The sequence below is a fragment of the Lutra lutra genome, chromosome 1 (genome assembly GCF_902655055.1).
Source record: "Lutra lutra chromosome 1, mLutLut1.2, whole genome shotgun sequence".
NCBI classification, from domain to species: Eukaryota; Metazoa; Chordata; class Mammalia; order Carnivora; family Mustelidae; genus Lutra; species Lutra lutra.
In genome coordinates, this window is record NC_062278.1 from 112163307 (window position 1) to 112185005 (window position 21699).

Sequence of the window (21699 nt, forward strand, 5' to 3'; positions counted from 1 at the left end):
CCTGGGATGTCATTCTTGTTACATCCCTGGATGTGTGGCTTCCATCTTTGTCTCAGACCTGATTAAAATGCTTCCCTCTCTTATGAGTGTCCTTTCATCTCCCCAGCTTGAGCCATCTCCTCCGTGTTCTGGCAGCAGTGATTAGACCATTGCACTTTGGATATCTTATTTTTGGAGATTTCCAGGTGTCTCATATTTCCTATTGTATTTCCTAGAGGGCGAGACCCATATTTCAGTTATTTCTGTAGCACTAGTACTTATGGGGCACATAGCAAATATACTTGGAATAAAAGTATTATTTACAGACATCTCCTCAGTTATGTTTAGTTTTTGTGTTATTAGAAGCTGTCTGAGTTGCATCTCATAAGTGAAACAATGTGACTCTTAACATTTCCATGTTACTGTAACATCTAATTACTTGTTTACCAAGAGATTCTCTATATTCCAGAAACACTGAAGGCTGAGTCAGTCATATTAAGCCTTATCATGAGGGTTGAGGCATGGCTGAATGACCTGGGTCAGAGTCAGTAATACCTTGCTTCCTACCTCTTACCCTGGAGAGTTAGGAGGATAGAGATGGATATAGAGTTTTTGATGATATTCATAGTGGTGTTATAATAATACCCCTTTGTAACTTTGTGGCACTTAATTATATCGGACCATTTCATTCTGATTGGAGCGACGCTTTGGACCCCATTCCTCTGCGTCTTAATCTCTAGTTACTGGAAATCAGGAGACGGTTTCTAGAAATCAGTGTGGTTGGGCACAGACCCTAGCTTTCTCATACCTGCTCTGCGACTTGGAGGATGTTATTTAGCTTCCCTGTGTGTTTCCTCAACTGTAAAGGGAGGTAGCAAAATAATTTAGGTCATTGGATTACTTCAGAGTTCATGTTAAAGGAGAGAACGTCTGGATAGGGTAGTGACTCCACACAGGTTACTGTTGGAATCCTCAGACACTGTTTAAGACCCCTGATGAAGAAAATCCTCACCACGTGACAAGTGTCTCTGAAAGGCATGTCATTAGAAAATAGTATCTATGATGGGAGAAAGGAGGAATTAAAGCCTGAGTAGGACTCTGAGCTCACCCTATAGCAACAAGAAGCTCAGGGTTCTGTGCAAACTGAGGAGAAACACCTTTTGCCAAGTCGAGGAAAAGAGCCTTGCATGGGGTTGGTACCAACAGAGCCTGGAAGAATCCGCTGTGGACCACATCTGCTTGTGCCAGCTGTTGTCAGCCTGTGTAGGCTTGCTGAGAATAACAGCAATGATTTTCACTTTATAGCAACTTCCATCTTGGGATCTCAGAATGCTGCATAAATGTAGATTAGGGCTCCCAAAATTTTTGCCAAGAATGTGCATACTTTATAGGACATCAAGAATGCATCACTCTTCTCAGTGAATCTTTCGTGATAGAAAGTGAACTAACTAGCTTTGAATTAGACTTCCTTCCCTGATTTGAGCTTTCTTCCTGATTCTACCACTCCTCTTCTAGGTGACCTTGGGCAACTCCATTTCCTCCCCAACCTTCCGTTTTCATGTTATAAGTTATAAAGGGACTCCTTTACCCCTTGGTGACCTCTAGTGTGTCTTCTGTTTCTAAAATTTGCAGAGAATCTGCTGGGGATCTGGAGTTTCCTCCCAGACAGACTACTGCTTGACACTATTTGGGAAGGGTTTAGTTCTTGTCAAATGCAATACTTTCATAGTATTTTATTCATGGTTAGGTCATAGCCCAGCAGAAAAAAATATTACTTTGGTCACTAGAAAATGGCATTATCTTTTAGCTTTTCACATGAGAGTGTATTTGTGTCTTCTCCATGTGTTTCCCTTTACCCACCTTTAAACACAGTGCTACTTATCATCTCCTCTTACTATTTTAAGATTTGCCATTAACATGCCAGCTTGTATCAGACTGATGAAGTAAGTAGTCTTTTTTTTTCTTTTTTTTTAAGTAAGTCGTCTTTTGAAGAGCAATTCTACTTCTCCTGCTATATCGTGAGCAAAGATCTCAAAAATGACCGTGCCTCTCAAAGTTCTGTACTCAGTCCCTCTGTGGTAGGATTTCCCAGGGTGCTTACTATTTTTTTTCTCAGTTGTCATCTTTCTACAAGGAGGAAATATTACATGATAAAATGTAGCATTTGTGCTTAAGAAAGATTCCTTTGATCGTTCAGGATTTTGTAATATATGATTAAATTCTCCTAAAAAATCTGGGTGCCTGGGTGGCTCAGTTGGTTAAATGTCCGACTCTTGGTTTTGGCTCAGGTCCTGATCTCAGGGTCTTGAGATCGAGCTCCACACTGGGATCTGCACTCATGCTCAGTAAGGAGTCTGCTTGAGATTCTCTCTCTCTCTCTGTCTCCCTCTTTCCCTTCCCCCTGCCTCCCCCCCCAAAAAAAAACACAAATAAATACATCTTTAAAAAGATTCTCCTAAAAAAGTCATAAAATCCCTCTAATTAGATGCAGATGGGTCAAGCAGCTGAGACAGTTGATGTGGTGGTTAAGTGTTCACTTTCTGCAGTTGATGACTGGATTCAAATCCCAAATTGCCAGTTTCCATCAGGGTGATCCCTGTGCCTCAGTTTTCTCATTTGTGAAATCAGAACAGTAACCATCTGATGGGGTGACTGTGACAAAGAACTGAGTTGATGTAAAATATTTTCAACATTGGCCCCTGCTTAGCACTCAGTGTTCCTCGCTTATTCTCAGTCTCGTCAGTTATAAATTGGTAAATATTATAAATTGAACGCTTACGCATTTCTGTCTTTCAGAGTTTATGGAGAGGGATCTCCCTTCAAGAGACTTACTATTATGTGAATCATGGTTGATGATCAGTTAGCAATATTCAAGCTGCTGGTCTTTGCATTCACATCACAGTGTGCTCCTTTCCCCCTCTGCCACAGTACTCATGAATGACACTGACTCATTCGTATTCCCTGATCCACCTTCCTGCCACATTTGAAAGACATCCGGAGCTCAGATGTGACAGATTGTTTGTGAGCATTTAATACAAGTCATGAGCCGCTGTTAAATATTAGCACACACCATGTACCATTTTAGGTATTAGTCACAATGGCTCTGACATGGGGCATTCCCTCTCTCCTGCCTGCCCCCTCACCGCCTTTACAGATGCAGAAGCTAATGCTAAGAGACGTTCACAAAAATGTTATACAAAAGAAGCGATATAACTTGGTACTGGCACAAGCTTTGTCTGCTTCTGAAGCCCACACTTTCTCCGTTATACCACAATCAATGTTTCTGAAAGTAGAAGGGGCCACATCGGCCTCCAACCTCTGATATAATTAGCATCATGCTTTAATCAGTGAGGTTGACTGTCTTGATTAACCTTTATGATAGATCATGTAAGTTTCATATTTCTAAATGAATATATAGAGGCAGCTGTAAATTAGTGGAAAAACACCGAGCTTGGATCAGAAGACTTGTGTTTAACTCCTGGCTCTGCCACTTATTATGGGTGTGATTTTGGCTAAGTCACTTAACATAGTCACTTAAACCACTAACTTGGTTTGTTTCTTTATACAGAAAACATGCTCTCATGCTTTGGAAAGTATTAACTGAGATCCAGCGTGTGTGAGTGTTATACTAGGGTTCTTGTTGGCTGTGAAGGACCGTGGAACTACAAAGTGTTTGTTTGTTCTCTTTCCCTCAAGTCCTAAAATCAAGCCCCCTGATCCTCTTGGAATGCTTTTGGTTTGCTCTAGTCCACTGTCTCCTCGCTTTCCTCTGAATCTATAATATCCATTGATTTCTTCACAGGATATTTACATACCATAGCCTATCTTTAAGGATAATAAGAATTTCTTAATTAGTCCAGGCGGCTAAATGATTTACATGGACCTTGTCATTGAACTCATGAGGCAAACCCAGCTGGCCCCATTTTATTATTTAGGCAACACATCTTTAGTCAGCTGAAACATCTTGCCCCCGGTCACACTGTTGGGAAGTAGAGGATGTGGGATTTGAACCCAAGCAGGTAGGTCACCCCTAGAGCCTATGTTCTCAAGTGTTTAAGCCATAGTGACTACCATCAACAATCAACGCTTTGCTTCCTTCTTGTATTTCTCCTTCATGATCCTTGACTGCCTGTCTGGACTATGAATTCCTTGAACTGGATGACTCTCAATTATGTTGATGATTGACTTAATACCTAATTACTAGTATTTGTGGATAATTTAGCGTAGATTTCACCAGAAGCTACAGTTTTCCCCACCGCTCAAATGCCCTAGAAGCAAGGAATTTTTACTTCTTCTTCTTTGTCTCCAGCCAGAAGCTCATCTTCCCACAATGTCGAACTACTTTGATTTGATTTTCGTGGGTCAAGCAAAAAACCTTGTTCTCTGTGTTTCTCATGGAGACACTTTGCTCGCTTCCCCGCTAGGGCCCGGAAATCCAATGTGATTAGTGGCTCTGTGGGAAGACATGCCTTATTTGCTGCAGGTGACATTGTTACTGAACAAAACACATGCCCTTTCTTTGCATCCGAAGTGCCAAGGATCGCAGAGCAAGAACCTTTCTGACTCAGATGAAAACCACCTTGTGTTAGGTGAGATGTGGGGAGTTAACCATTTGTTGGCTGGCGCGCATTTCCCACGAAAAACTCAAAAACAGCAATTTACCTCAGCCATGGAAAGTGATGTGCCAAGCGTCATATTTGCATATTAAAACCGAAAAACTGATTTGCATGTTATTTCAGTGTCTCGTGTCACGTTCGGGCATCTGTCAAGCCCACTAGATAGAAACAGCTTGTACAGTAGGAAAGTGTTTCTGTGCATATCAGGACTGAAAATCTAGGCGCTTTTATTTTTTTCAGCAAATTGTCCCCACCTTAGATTCTCCATTCCCTTCTGGCTTTGTATGTGAAAATACTTAAGACAGACATCCCATGTTTTAGAAAGTCTATTTTTGATTTTCTAAGGGTCATCCATTTTGATTATAGTCAATGTAGATAGTTTAAAAATTATTAGGAAGAAGTTTAAATTACTCATAATCCCACCATCCTAGCATGAGTTTTTTTGGTATATTTCCCTCTAGTATCTGTTTTTTTTTTAATACCTATCTATAAAGACATATGTGGGCACTCTTTCATATATGTTTTTATATATTTGTAATTATTAGATGTACTATTTTAATATCTTGAGAAAGGCAAGAATTATGATATCATGATAATGGCAAGAATTATGAGACAGTCCAAATAGCGATAAGGAATTACAAAAACCCCATTTTGAATACAGTGGATTAGAACTGCAGTCAGGGTGGGAGCCCTCATAGGAGACATACTGTGATATACAGCTTTATGAAAATGTAGCTTCTGGTTGAGGATGACTTTTCTGTGGGACAATGCACAGAAATGAGTGTGTTGGGGTAAGATGTTTCTTCCCAATGTTGGAGCGATTAGCTCTTTCCATTGTTCCAGACAACCAAATGAAAACGAAGGTCTTCTCAGAAGTCATGGCCAGGCACTAGGGGGCACAATGAAGACCAAGACCTGGTTTAGTTTGAAGACAACCTTGAAGGACAGTTCCTTCCATTCATCAAACTTTTATGTCTTGTGTCTCATTGAGGTGAAACCTACCAGTGGAAACAAGGTTTTATAATTGTCTTGCCTTTGTTATAGCTAATCCCTTAGATATAACATACAGAAGACCTGATTAATGGGGAGAAAGGGGGAATGTACATGGGTTTTAGCTATAGTGTTATGGAAACACTTCTTTTAGCTTTGGGTATAAACAGTATATATAAGAGGGGAGTGAAATGTGAGAGATCTTATCATCCCACAGAGGCAACTCACTTTCTCCCTTAGGGAGGGCTGTCTGGGAGCACTGATATAGGAACTCTGGGTTCAGTTGGCAAGAGATCTTTGAACTCACTTCTCCCTGATGCTGAGGCACTGGGTTTCATGCCTTTCACCTTTCCTACTTCTTATCTATCAGGTGGGACAGCATCTGTTTTTCTCCCTGAAATTCATTGCAGCAGAAAAGCATGGGGGAGTCTACCTTGTTCCATGGAGCCAAACATGAGAGCCCTGCTGTACAATTTATCTTTTGGTGCCAAAGGTCAACTGGGGCAGTTGACCATTCGGAGAGCCAGCAAAGCGTCGTTCACCAAATGTTGTATATTTGTTCAAGGTCTGTATTTAAAAGAACTCAGAGAGATTTCATCTCTTGCTGAAACGATTAGGGTGAAATTTAGGTATACTAGCCTGAGTGCTTCATCAGCAAACACTGAGCTCAAGAGAAAGTATTACTCTGCAGACATTCCACTTCCAAGAAGAAAATCATCTTTGTTGGTGGTTTGTAAGCTGTCCCTCCTGGTAATTAGAACTGCCATTTATGGGATGTTTAATATCTTACAAAGGTTCTCCGTATGAATTAGATACTATTAACTTCCACTTGATGGATGAGAAAATCAGTAATAGAGAAACAAACACTGGGGAACTGAAATGGTGCCCCAGACGTCAGGCCTTGGAACAAGCATGCTCCACGCCCGGGCACTCTTGAGGCTACCTGACTGAAAGTGGTGAGTGTAGAGAGGCGCCACCTTGCTCTGTGCTCAGCCGGCATCACCACTGCGCCCTGTGCACAAACATCACAAGGCTCCTTAGTGGACGCCGGGTGATGCCCCCCACTTCCAGCTGCTGTGACATCTACCACGTGGTAATTCAGAATCATCCATCCTTGGCCGTGACTCCTCTCATTTGGCTGAAGAAAGGTGATGGAGGCATCGATGCATGACACAGGCAAGAGAATATGAAAAAGAGGTCGGAAGAAAATCAAGCTTTTGAAAGTTGAAAACTAACTGGAAGGCGTTTCAAGGCTAGCACCAACTATTTCACGTCAACATTTCTGGGTCCTCTTCTTTGTGGCCTTACCATTCATTCTCTAAGAAAATGGAGCTTAAGAATAGAAGAACTCAGAGCACGCTTTTCTGCTCCTCTGCAGCTGTGAGGAGTTTTCATTTATGGGTTTCTAGTTTTTAAAAGGCAGTTCACCCTGCCCCTCCCTTCCCAGTGGCCCACTGCTTTTAACCCCAAGCGGAGTGGGTATGCAGCAAATCTTCTGCCCTTGGCCTGCAAGGGTGCTCCTTCCATTACAAGTGAGACGTTGAGAGTAGAGTATGGTAATTCAGTGAGAGTCAGAAAGTAGAAGCAGCCTCAGGAAATTGCAGACTGCAAACTTGACATAGTTAAATAGAAAGGGGAAAAAAAAAGAAGGAAAATATCAGAAATATATTTTTTTCTGGCAGGCTTTCAGCTCCAAAATGGGGCTAATTCTACCTTTTGAAAGAAGATAATTTCAATGTTTCTTTTTTCAAGAACACATAATTGAAGTTATTTTCCCTCTGAGAGAAGGAACCTCTTGTACATCATTACAAATGGACAAGAAAAGTGAGCAGCTCTGGTCCCCGAGTGATAGAGTACTCATTATCATGTAATCTCTCTGAATATCTTGGCTGTCTTTTCCCGGTGTTTGTCTGCCTGGGCGGTGCTTTTCTGGGAAGGTTCAGATTTGGACTGAGTTCAACTTATCTAGCACTTTGTAACTAGGAAGTGAATGGCGGGTAAGGACCGGTGGGAGAGAAATGACCCACTGTGCCGCGAGGTCAGTATCAGAACAACTCAAGAGGCTGACGTGATGACAGAGGGTGGGTAGCCATTTTGTAAAATGGATGCTTAACCCACATATTTAAATAGTTACCTTGGTGGGAACAGAAATTCAAGGTAGTAGGTGAACCCCTCGGGGTCTTCGCCCTTTGCACCCCCATGCAGGCTTTATGTAGGAGGGCTGGGGAAATTCTTTCTCCACCCAAGGAGGGGTGGTGGTCCCATGGGGTGTTGAACCTTTGTTTGTTCTTGACTTTCATGCCCCACAGGTAGTGAAAGTTCAGTGGGCTGCAGAAACCCTGTGACCTGCCAGCTCTTACTCAGCTTCAGAATGCTGAATGAAGTTCCAGATTGTTTCAGGGGATGCTGACAAGTAGTCTAAACCCTCCTGTAAATGGAAATCTCTTTAATGATGTTGTTTCCACTTACTCAGTGTGTGTCTGTTTTTATAGACTACAAAGTACCCGAAAATATGAATTATCTGTGATTTCCCTATAAATATCTGTAATGATATGTGCCCTGCATAATATGGGCACAAAAATAAGATAGGGCAGAATCAAAGGAATCTTTGAAAACATCATTTTGCACAGAATGCTCCTAAGCTCAGGGAATAGAAGTGATTTGATCAAAATGACTGGGCTAGTTAAAGGCAGAACACAGATTAAAGAGATAAATAGGTCCCTCTGTGCTTGTGGGTTCCTATGTAGAAATATATAAAACCCTTCAAATACCATCAGGTGTTACATAAGTATGGCAACATCCTTATCTGTGTTCTTCATCTGGCAGTTTCCTTGCTCACCGAGGACTGTGTCCATACTCCCTTTGTCTGCAGAAACAGTCCTAATTTTTGCACAGTCTCACCCATAACTTTTACCAGGGACCTAGATCCAAATATGGCTACAGTATTCATAATAAGCCTTCCCCGGAATATTATAAGCTGGGCTGCTAGCAGGAAAAGAACCATGACAGAGAGGAACCAGTTGCAGATGCTTGGACATTTTCCATTTTCTGACACTTTTGTGTCAAGAAGAAAAAAAAGTGGTGTTTTTTTTTTTTTTTTTCCTATCTAAGGGGAAAAATTTTTACTATAAAAAGAAGCACATATAGGAAAATATAAAGAAAAGGAATATAAACCACTCTGCCATCAACCATTAACCTTTGAGCATGTTTCTTGCCAGTCTCGCTTGTATAGCAATGTGAGGTTGGCCAGCCTGGTCAGGGGCTAGCTCTCCACGGGGTATGCTCCTCCTTTCTTGTGCCTCCTATGGCCACATCTAACTGCAGGGAAGAGTGGAAGATGGAGTCCAGCTGTGTGCCCAGAAAGAGAAGGAAGTCGATTTTGGAGAGCTGTTAGTGGTCTCTGCCTCACTTAGTAACTATGAGAGACCTTAAGCATATTAGCCATTAAATTGTTCAGAAGTACTGTGCTGTCTGGTTGCATTTTTTTTTTAAAGATTTTATTTATTTATTTGACAGACAGAGATCACAAGCAGGCAGGGAGGCAGGCAGAGAGAGAGAGGAGGAAGCAGGCTCCCTGCCGAGCAGAGAGTCCGATGCGGGGCTCGATCCCAGGACCCTGGGATCATGACCTGAGCCAAAGGCAGAGGCTTTAACCCACTGAGCCACCCAGGTGCTCCTTGTTGAATTTTTTTAAGGCATCATTAGACTTGGTGTTTGAAGACGTTGCCAGTATGTATATTTCAATAACGTGACTTTAATAGAGTGAACACCCAGTTTTAAATCTCCTGATGACTCTGTGTTGCTTGCAACAGTCTTGACATTTGACCCTAGGTCATTTCTCTAGCCTCATCTAGCTCTATTCCTCCCCTATTTCTTAACATTTTTTTTTCTAATATTCATGTTCTTTTACACATGTTCTTGGAATATCTTGTTTTCTCTCTCTTTCTGTCTCTCTCTTTCATTCATTGAAATCCAACTTATCCTTCAAGATCCAACTAAGAGGTAATATCCTTACTGATAGCCTTCTCCCATCTCAGATCACCAAATTCATCCCTGTGTTTTAGTCTTTATACTTTATTGTGCTTTTCTCTTTTTGCGTCTCTTTCTTCCTAAACTGTGACTTGTCAGTGGGGGGAAGGGGGAATCAGGAATAATTTGAATTTATAATGATAGTGCCTGGCACTCAGTGATTTCTTAGGAAATACATGTTTAGGAGAATTTTGAAGTCATCTTCTGAAATTCATCTCTCATAACTCATCCGTAGGTCATACAATGTGTTTTGCCCCTTCCAGGAGTTTCAGGCATTTCAAAGAACATATATATTAGTGATTAATATTGATACTTAGAAGAATGTCTTTTTCTTAGAAAAGGCTAGAGGCTTTGTTTATATTTGCTTTGCAGGACTTTCGTTTCACTGTTTAGCAGTAAACCTCTACTCTGAAAAAAATCCAAGTCATTACAGAAGAATGGTGTAGAAGGGCGTGCATAGCCCCGGGCACTGAGAGCCAGCACACAGTGTCACAGGGACATGCCAACTCGGCACAGCTGGTGGCTGTCAGGACTCCACTGATTTTCAGGACTTGTCCTAGATGCCGGATTGCTCACTTTGCCTCTCTGGGCCTCACCTTAATCACCCTAAAGTAGGATTACTTACTACATGGGGCTGTTGCTATGAAAACTCTCACCCTGCAAAGCAACACAGAAATGCAAGGAATTATGATGATGCCACGGGAGCTACCCTGCTGGTCCTGTGCACATCTCTGCGTTTGAAGAGTGAACAAACAAAATAATGCAGCACATCCCTTCCCGGCCCCCACCCCACAAATTTTCAACCATGTTCTATTACCCAGACACAATGCTGGAAGCCACTTGTTTAAAATATACATTGGACGGTTGCTCCCTTTTCTTAGGACGTGTAAAGCCCCGAGCACTACTGAGAAAGAGAAATGAAGAGGGGTCTCTTCACCCCAGGGAGAAAAGCTCCGAAGTTCTTAAAGGACTTGAACTTCAGAGAAAAGGCGTGGGCTGTGTCTTCCTTCATGGGAGAGGAGATATGTGGACATTGGGGACCCCGTGTTTTTACCAATATGTTTTCCATGGGTGTTCAGTTTTGTGCACTGTTTGGGGGCAGAGGCTGGGGGGCGGGGTGGGGAGAGTTCTGTGCCAAATAGCATTCACAAACTCTGGAAGAGATGTTCTCTTGGGGTCCTTCTACATAAGAAAAACCAGGAATCCAAGGTTAGCATTTATATGGGATTGGAATGTAAGAGAAAAAGAATGCACCTTTCCAAATGGGTTATTCCAGAAGCTGTATTGCAAGCAAATAGGACGTATTTGGAGAATAAAAGGAAGGATATATTTGTCTTAAAATCTGTGAAGTCCTGACAGTGTAAGTACTTTGAAAGAAGGACCTGTGCTTGTAACGTAAGTGCTAAGGGTAGAATCCAAATTTCTGGCAGAGGACAGACCTGGCCTTCTTGCTGCCTTTGTTGATTTAAGAGGGAAGCAGATACTGGAAGCCCAGACCATGAGAAGCCATGTCCATTCCCTGACGGTCTGCCCTAACACTGGGAGCAGGAAGGATCAGCCTTTCCTTAATAGTTGTTGATTTAAATTAAAACAGTGCCATTACTATGACAGATAATCTTTCATACAAGTCTCCACTTTCTCCATGGGAAACAATGTTTGGTTGGAAAATATGCATGGCATTTAGAGTCAGATGGCCACCTATTTGGGGCTCAAGTTCTCTCCTTATTGCAAGTCTAGAAAACAAGATGTAGGTCATTTTTCCACCCTTGTCTTCAGTTCTGTCACCTGAACTGGGATTATTCCTCCCTCAGCAGTGGGGTGGGGATACAAAGAGAGTCCCTTTGTTACCTTGGTTTGAGAAAGTAGTTAAAGCTCTCTATAGCATGAGATGCAAGCTCTCTGATTCTCTCTCTCTCTCTCTCTTTTTTTAAGATTTATTTACTTATTTTAGAGAGAGAATGAGAGCCTCACATGGAGGGGGGTGGGGTCAGAGGGAGGGAGAGAGAGTCACAATGCAGACTTCCCACAGAGCATGGAGCCCCACACGGGCCTTGATCTCAAGACCCTGAGATCATGATCTGACTTGAGAGTCAGGCGCATAACCCACTGAGCCACTCAGGCACCCCACAAACTCTCCGATTTTAATCCTTACAACGACTGAGGTAGCATGGACAAGTCCATTTTATAGAAGGAAACCAGAAGTGACAGAGTTCACTAGCTCCCACAAGGACTCCAAGCCATTGCCAGAGTTAAACCTCTGTCTCCAGCTATCTTGCCACTGCCACACAGTATGCCCCTTCACTCTCTGGCCACAAATGTTTCAGGATAAGCTTCCCACCTGGTTCCAGTCTCAGGGCGCTCCTATCCTCCTTCCACTCCAAAGACAACTTTCTAATCTGTTGAGCTCACCTCCCTGCTGAAAATCCCCATTGAGATTTCTGTTGCCTGGGCGTTCTTCCCTGAGGGTCTTGAGATATGTCCCTGTAGCCCATGAGCTTTCTGAAAATGTAGGTAAATTTGATGTGCATTTTTATGAATGCCAGTCTCTGCCAAAAGGGAGTTGAGCACATCAGATTTTCAGAGTTTCCTGTGGTCTCACACAGGGCCTAGAGCCCCTGGCCCATAGAGAAGACCTCAGCCCCCGATGGCATGGCAGTCACGAGCTGGCCCTTCCTTTCTCTCACCTCTTCAGCCTTAAACAAAACCACTTGCATTTTTCCCGGCTTCCACCCAACTGTGTCCCACCTTTGGCCTTTTGCTCCTCTTAGAGCTCCACCTTGACCTGGGTTAGCCCATTCCAGGGCTTTGCTAGTACCCAGACTACCTTTGTCACTTGAATTAATTGCATTTGAAAAGTTATATTTCATGGATTGCAGAAGTCAAATTAAATACTGTAAAAGAAACACAAACTTAGAAATTAAAAGGCTCTCAGGATTCCAAACCCAACAAAGCCGCCCTTTAACATAGGAGTACATGTCCTTTCAGACTTTCTTCCCTACCTGTATATTGAACGATAGATAATTAAACTCTACTTACTTTTCAAAAATGGGGCCATCATTTAGATTTCCTATCCTATCACTGGATCTGTTCCTTTGATAGCATGGCTATGCCATCTTTTTCGTACTTGTAGTGGTAAACTTACAGTGTTCTCTTAAAGCCTGTTTACATTCCATTGTATGTATCTATAATTGTCCATTTAAGTGACCTCTTAGCCATGGACAGATAGTTACACTGTTACTTTCGGTTCCTTTTTTTTTCCAAATAAAGTTCCTGTGACTGGCCTTGGTCATATAATTTTATGATTTCAGCAAAATTTTCCTAGAAGCAGATAACATCTGTGCCATTGAAAGTTTAATATTACTAGCAAACCACTCGTCCAATGTTCAAATGTTATTTGTACTTTAGAGAAGGCCTTCCATGTAACATTTAATGTTTACTGAATAAGTGAGTCTGGGATGGGCCCCTATGCTGGGTTTATCATAACTAGCCTTGCCCTGATCTTTTTGGGTGTCAGATTTCCTTATCTCACAATGAATAAGAGATTCTGGCATATAGCTCTACTTTTATCTTTGTCACTGGCCACATTCATAATTTGCTCACTGCTGTCCATTCTCCAATCCAAATTGTCCAACAATGAAATAAAATCCCAGGGTTAGATGAGTAACCAACATAAAAAATTCTTAGCCTTTTTGGCTGTCTGTATGTCTGTATTCCAACTTTCTATCCATTTTTTTTTAAAAAAACCTAAAAAATTGGAAAATAACCAGAGAAGAGTCCCAAGTAAGTGCCAATTAACAACTTCACATATGTTTAGAAGGCATCTTATGCCTCAGACATCACACAAATAATTAATATGTATTTTGGATTGGTTGAAATAAGTGTTCATAGTAAGGAAGAAACATTTGTACAGGGATTTATACCTTACAGGATTTTCACATCCAAGAACACATTTGCTATAGTGAGGATAACAAATGAATGAATGCGCAGCTTCAGGTTCTGTTGAACTGATTCTTGTAAACTCTTAATGAAAAGAGAGACTCTTAAGAATGCGTAAACATCGGGGCGCCTGGGTGGCTCAGTGGGTTAAGCCGCTGCCTTCGGCTCAGGTCATGATCCCAGGTCCTGGGTTCGAGCCCCACATCGGGCTTTCTGCTCAGCGGGGAGCCTGCTTCCTCCTCTCTCTCTGCCTGCCTCTCTGCCTACTTGTGATTTCTCTCTGTCAAATAAATAAATAAAATCTTTAAAAAAAAAAAAAGAATGCGTAAACATCAAGGGAAGAACATTCTCAGAGTCTCAGCTCTCCCCATCAGCTATTGGGATGTCACTATTTCTTAACTTTTCTTTAAGTTTTTGTTACAAACGCTTTGATTAAAGATGCTGGGGTGTGATATTGGATATGGCCAAAGTTATAATATAGGCAAAGGGAAATAGAATTTTATTTTATTTTTTTTAAGATGTTATTTATTTATTTGACAGACAGAGATCACAAGTAGGCAGAGAGGCAGGCAGAAAGAGAGAGGTAGAGAAGCAGGCTCCCTGCTGAGCAGAGAGCCCGATGCGGGCTCGATCCCAGGACCCTGAGATCATGACCTGAGCTGAAGGCAGAGGCTTTAACCCACTGAGCCACCCAGGCGCCCAGGAAATAGAATTTTAAATTTCCACTTGTTTACATACTGCAAAATCTTACGTCTGGCATCTGGCCTTCCTTCTTTCTCTACCTACTTTGGATTGTTGGTTGAACATCTCAAGTAATCTTTCCCCTGACACTTGATATCGTGACGTGGCTCTAATTCTTGGTCATCCACCTCTTTAAACACCAACCCAGGATTAGTGCTACTGATGTACCCTCCCCATTTGGTACGTGGCTGTTTGTAGTACTAAGGGAAGAAACTTCTCAACCTCCTTAAATGGAACACAGGGTCATTCACTTTCTGCACCCCTGTTCCCCATTAGACCCATCTCATCTCCTCTCTCAAGCTTTATATGTGGTGCAGAAATATTCAGCTGTGAGGAGCTCCTATGCCACCTGGCCTTTTTCTCACCTGAATGTGAAAAACTTCTACCTGTAAGTTTCTTGCCCATTAGCTGAGTATGTCCTACTCTGTACTGGCCTCTTTTCTGGAATTCTTCCTTTCAGGCTACAGGAGAGGTCCCTTTATGTACCCTAGTTATGCATGTTCTGTAGTTGCTTTATCTTTAATTATTGATGAACATGAATCTCTCCCTTGACCATAAACTCCGTAAGTGGGAGAGGGGCCTCTATATATATTGTTTTTATAAATATACGACTGGTATGCAGTGACTACTTAGCAACTGTTGAATGAAATGAAGCCCTACTGTTGTAAACATGGATTTCCAAAGCCCAGTGGATAACTCATCTGGAGAAGACAAGTGGATCCTGTAAAATGGTGTGTCCCGGGTCAGACACTAAAGAACCGATGAAATGGATTGTTAAACCCAAATCTCTTAATAGCCACGTCCATTACTTTTTTGTCTACAGTGCAAATACTATCTGATTGTCTTGATGGTATGTAAAGAACTATGTGTCCTCTGCCTTTTAGGGTGGACAAATAGGTTCCATGGGGCCTCCAGCTGTTCCCCCATCGTTCCGTCCTGAAGATGAACTCGAACACCTGACCAAGAAGATGCTGTATGACATGGAAAATCCGCCTGCTGATGAATACTTTGGTGAGTGGAGGCTAGAGCTGACTCCTGAAGGAAAGGCCTTCTGGTCTTCTTAATTATTAATTAGGAGTACTATCAGTTCCACAGGTAAAGGATTCGAGTATGGATGCATTGGAGTTGGTGTGCTTCTGCACACGACGGAGTGTTCTAGAAATAGTTTTGTGAGACTGCCGTAAATGGGATATCTGTTTAGCTCATACTGAAAGTGCAAGGATACTACTGTGCAGTTTCTTGAGATACAAATTTGATTTTAAAATGAATTTTTGACAACTTCTAAGCTTCTCCTTAGGCAGAAATAGGGTTTCTGTATGTGTTCAGGTTCCTCACTCGTCTAAATATTTATATACAAAATGTGGAAGTGGATAGTGTCTAAATTCTGCACTCTCAATTATTTCCCTATGCGAGTTTAGGAAAAGATGTTCCTGTTGTGTTTTTGGTTTTTTTTTTCAACCTTCTCCCTTCTCCAAATCTGTGAATAATTATGAATGGTTATTCCATCCGGTCCATGAGGATAATGTGGATTGATGAACTATATGCAATTTCCATGGTGCTAAGGACACATAACCTGTCCTCAGGGATGTTATAATTATTCAGAAGAGATAAGAAAAACACATGAGTAATTACTAATCTTGGTAGAAAGCTGTAAGAGGCATAAGAGAGGCTTATGTGAGATATTATAAAATTTAAAAGCTCTTTTCATCAGGAGCGTCAGGAATGCCTTATAAAGAAACTGGTGGTACCTAAACCTGGGCCTTTTATATTAGTGCCTCCCAAATTTCCTATGATGGAAACTATTTCCTCCTCAACCTGTTGGAGGCCAGTATTTGTATAGAGCACAATTAAAATTAATTGCTAAGAAAGTGAAATAAAGAGAATACAAAATGGAAGGCCACGTTTTACCACTATGACATTGAATAAGAATCAATTACCCTATTAAAGTGTTACATTCTTTCCTAAATACTCCCTCTCTGTTTTTGTACTCTGTCTCAATGGAGGGTGACAAACATTTCTTAGATCCCCACCCAGGGACCATAGTTTGAGTAGTATCACTTTAAGGACATGTAGGGAAAGGAGGTTTCATTTGTGGGGGGAGCAGAAGCAAAGGCACAGAGGCGGAAACATTACACAGGTTTTCACTTCTTCAGACATTTACTATTTTCATGTCTTCCCCTTGCTCCCTATTTGGGAATGTGTAATAACATGTGAACTGAGGGCACTGGTCCAAAGCCACACCATAAATGGAATGGTGTAGGATATGAAAAACATGGCACTGATTTGTATAGGTGTAAGTCAATGATGGAAATAAAGAATTCTGGTTCTGGCCCTTCCTGTGCCTTTGATTGGCTAAGCAATAGTGAAATTTTCCCCATCTGCTTGAGCCTCATTTCCCACCTTAGTAAATCAGAAGTGTGGAGCAAATGTTTTCTAGAATTTCTTTCAACACTAGTAAGTTTCTGTAGGAACAGCATTACTCCAACAAAATACAACAAAGCTCAAAGCTAAACACAAATTGATAGGAGGAATGCATGGAGAATATTTTTTTTTAAAGTCTCTAGTTCTATTAAAATATACTAAAAGTGTACCATGCTCTTGTTATGGATGTGGGGGAAAGTTTTATATTGGAATCTTAGGTAAATTTTTTAAAAGAGCATGTTAAAAGCAAAAAATAAGGTGACAGTACTAAAGCATATTAAAAATAAAAAGCGGTACTCCTGGGTGGCTCAGTTGGTTAAGCAGCTGCCTTCGGCTCAAGTCATGATTCCAGGGTCCTGGGATCGAGTCCCGCATTCCTGCTCAGCAGGGAGCCTGCTTCTTCCTCTCCCTCTGCCTGCCGCTCTGCTTACTTGTGCTCTCTCTCTGTCAAATAAATAAATAAAATCTTTAAGAAATAAGTAAGTAAATAAATAAATAAATAAACAGCAAACTAATGTAACAAGTATATATGCCTCAAATATCATAGCAACTAAATGCATAGCAATAAGGAAAATTGAACATGGATAGTAATTGTGTTGATCAATATGTATTAAGCCTTCTGGGAACCAGATATAAATTAAATGTTATCTTTGCCTTTAAGAACTATCCTCGCTCTAATAGTTACTAGCTTAGACAACTTGAACAATTTGGTTACGCTCTCTCAATCTTTGTTTTTGTTTTTGATTTATCTATAGTATGGAAATAACCACTAGTTCATACTGTTATTTTGAGTCTTGGGTGAAATATTTATAGAAAGCACTTAGCCAAGTTCTTGGCAAATAGCATATCCTCAAAAATCAAAGTTATCCCATGCTTTATTTAAGAAAATAAGATATGCCTATTAGAAATCCATTAAAAATACCTGATTTAAACCTAAGTTCATCACAAAAATAGAACATATGTCACCAATTGGTAAATAATAATTGCCAAATAAGGATTATGAACCATGAGAGAGATTGTGGAATAATGATTAATGTTTATTCAGTACTTACAACGTGGCATCAGTATTCTATGTACTTTATAGGAATTAATCTATTTCATCCTTATAGAAAATGTATAATCCTATAAAGGCTATTATTATTTCCATATTAGGAAATTGAAGCACTGAAATGTTAGGTAATGTGCCCAGCATCAACAGCTAATAAATTGTAGGACTTGATTAGAATCCAGACTTCGTTCTATACTTTTTTTTCTTCTAAAAACTTTTTCTCCAGCTTTATTGAGATATACAAAAAACATACGCGTATAATCAGTGTCCATAACTTGGTGGGTTTAGGGATGTATATACATTTGTATTGCTGTCACCACAATCCAGGTAGTAAACATATCTGTCATCTCCAAAAGTTTAAGCTGGATAATTAGGAAACCTTTTGTGGAGGAGATCAGCTTTGGATACACAGAAAATAGAAGAAGGTATTCTCTTTGGAGTAGATAGAATGAACAAAGTATGAATTGAGACCAGGATTATTTAAGGAAAATTTACTTTAGGTGGAAAATATCTAAGTGCCTATAATGTACAAAATTCTCTGCTAAGTGTTGGAGGCATTTGGCTAGACATGGATCTTACCTTGAAGATTCCTATAGTCTAATAGAGAATATATACAGAGCAATGATCTTTAATCCTAACATAAGACTGGAAGTAACAAGTGACTTAGTCAAATTTCAGCCAAAGTTCGTTGAGAATTCAGAAAAAGGAAAATAGACATTCCCAGGCAGGAATGGAAATATGTTTACGGAATGGTTAGCCTTTGAGTTAAGTCTTTAAAAGTATGCTAATAGAGATTTGGAAGAGGAATGATGGTAAGGAAGTGATGTCATTTCTGACAAGGGAAATTTTAACATGATACAGAATAAAATCATTAAAGTGAATCACCAATGTGGGATGGAACAAATTTTGGGAAATAAAATTGGAGAATAAGGTAGGAATCCTGATTGGATTCTGGTTGAAAAAAAAAAACAACCCTATTAAATATTTGGGGCAAGGTTAGAGAAATTTGAATTATGAGCTATATATTTGATAACACATCAATGTTAATTTCTTGAGTATGGTATTGTGGTTATACATTGTGGGTATACAAAATGATATCCTTGTTTTTAGGAGCAATGTATTGAAGTACTTGAGGAGATGTGTCATGATATCTACAACTTACTTTGAAACAGTCTAGATGGATGATGGATCGATCGGTAGATCGACACATAAAGATACTGATACAGATATAGATATTGTGGGGAGGGCTGAATCACTTTAGATTAAAACAGCTAGAGATGCCACACCTGGGTGGCTCAGTAGGTTAAAGCCTCTGCCTTTGGCTCAGGTCATCATCTCAGGGATCAAGCCCTGCATCAGGCTCTCTGCTCAGCGGGGAACCTGCTTCTCTTCTTCTCTCTCTCTGCCTGCCTCTCTGCCTACTTGTGATCTCTCTCTGTCAGATAAATAAATAAATAAATCTTTAAAACAGCTAGAGATGCCATTACTACACATCTACCCAGGATACTCTTCTTCCTCAAAAATGTATTGAAGCCTCACAAATGAATTATTTTAAGACTCCTTTCTTGGGTGGGAAAAGTAGAGTTAGATTCCTGTGCCTTCTATGCCAGAATCTTTTAATGATTACAATGGATCTTTGACATTTCCCTCTTTTGTGTGTGTTTCCTTGTTTCGTACTGGACACATACCTTTTCTACTGCTGACGAGACGATAGTCATTAGGATGGTGATGATAGGAGCTGATACTGATCTAAAGCTCTATTCATAGTTTGAATGACAGGTCTGGTGATGATGTCTTCATTTTTTAGGTGAGGAAACAGATTCAGAGAGGCTGAATGACTTGTTCAAGGTTACATAGTTAATAAGCTTCAGCATGTGGACTCATTCTTCTCATCTCAAGTCCATGCTGATTCATTACCGTTATAGAACGGCGTATGTTGTTCCTGCACCTGTCAATAGCTGACTATCCTGCCTCTTGTCATGCTTTCCTTCCCGATATCATGATGTTCAAGCAAGAGACCATCTGTGCCCAGGGCCATAAGTTGTGTAGCTTGAACGTCAGTGTCTTTGGCAATATATTTTAAGTATGTATAGGACCTAAATTAACTGATGTGGCACTGAGTGTGAGCTTTTTGCCATGGCTCAGATACATACTTTAACACAGCACACCCAATACCTTCCTATCAACAGTGTTAGCTGACCAGCCCTTCTGTTGACCTTGCAGAAGGCAAATTGCTGATAATTACAGCACATCTCGTTTTCTTAAGTCAGTTCCCTATAAATATTACAAGCAGGAACCTTCAACTGAGTCTCAGCTTATTTTTTTTTAATGGTTTCTTCTAAAATGGTGTTAGTTTTAGTGTTCTATACTCTCCCTCTTCCATCTTCATCAAAATCAAGGATTGTTGCATTGCAGTATTAGATAAATACCACAAGGAATGAACCCATAATGCAGCAGATGGATTAGTCTGTATCTTTAAAGGAAAGACAAAATTCTCTCATGCTCTGAACATTTTCCATCTGTTTTGGCTTATGTGATTGGGCTATAGAAGATTCTTAAGTATTTTGTCCATGGGTAATAGGGTCCTTGAATGGGCCTCAAAACACTACCCTGTAGGGAGAAGAAAGGAAACATACAAGAAAATTGGAGGTAGAATATTCTCATGTGTTTCAGTAATCAGGTAGTGGGCCTTTGGCCCAAATCTAAGCACCCTGTTTCCCTGGGCAACTAGGAAAGTGTGTTTATACTGAAGGAGATTCTCAGTTCCAAGGATAGATGTATAGAAAGAAGAAGAGGTGATGAACTATGAATTATTTTAGGTTAGGGGAAACTGCAGAACTGAAAATGAGAGGGAGAATTTTAAAATTAGCTATTAAGATGAATGGGGAGAAAGGTACCATTGCCAGAATATTTGGGAGCTTACAGGGCTAGTTGTCCTGATTGGAGCTTATATTTTTCCGACAGTTATGGGCGGGGGGGGGGGGGAAATGTAATAGAAGGTCAAGTATGTCTCTAGATATTTTTGCCATATCTTTTGAATTAATCCAAGAGTTTTCCCTATTGGTTGACACACCCGAGCCTTTAAGTATTGTGCTTTCTTTCATCTTGAAAGACAAAATATGTCTGTGTAAGAGAAGTTCCATGTCTATCCCTCTATCCATAGTTCTCCCCCAAAATAATGGTGTTCTGGCTGTGCAGACCCTAATACCTAAAATAAGACCATTGGAATATAGTATCTGTGGAAATGAGAACTGTAATATATCTGAGGATAGAATGAAAATATCTACCAGCTTATTTTTAAACACAAAGCTGTAATTATCTTGGCATTGCTTACATAGTGTTGTCTTATTCCTTCTTTAAAAAAAAAAAAAACTGAAGTGTGTGAGTCTCAAAATTGTTTAGGGAGCTATTTGAAGAATCCCTATGCCTTTAGAGCAGCACTAGGTAAATTCTCTTCACAGAACGTGGCATTTGTCTAAGAATTTTTGTTGTTGTTGTTTCTGACTATTGTTATTGAGGTATAGTGGGAAATTTTCATAAAGCCAGAAGTTTGTTCTGGGGGAACTAGGATAGTGGGACAGAAGTGGAACATAGGAGGCAGTGGGGGCCTGGCATGTGGTAATTATGCCTCAAGAGAAGAAAGGCACGGGTTGGCATGTGCTGTTATTCCTTCATTAATCAAGCTGACTCACCATGCTCGGTGCTATGTATCTTCTCAGTTGAGAGCAACATGGAGGTCTAGTGAATGTCCCTGAGTAGAAACAGAGTGCCCAGGGTGGATTGGTAGTCCGTTTATCGATACTATGTAAGACCGGTTGATAAGTGAGCATGCGTGGGGGACTTGGACAATGATGATGCTTAGGGAGCTGCAGACCACTCTTTGAGGTACAGTTGAAGGTGTGGAGGAAAGAAACCTGGAGTCCCGGTGCTGCTGGAAGA

General features: G+C 40.7%; 1 protein-coding gene across 14 annotated transcripts in view; it reads left to right on the forward strand.

Moving 5' to 3' along the window:
- The window catches only part of LPP (LIM domain containing preferred translocation partner in lipoma), a 665377-nt gene that overhangs the window by 485094 nt on the left and 158584 nt on the right, over positions 1–21699 (forward strand). For all 14 annotated transcript variants that reach the window (XM_047732722.1, XM_047732758.1, XM_047732767.1 and 11 more), the window contains one exon: positions 15176–15302. In XM_047732722.1, the coding sequence (XP_047588678.1) occupies positions 15176–15302 (127 nt within the window). The remainder of the gene's footprint in view (positions 1–15175; positions 15303–21699) is intronic.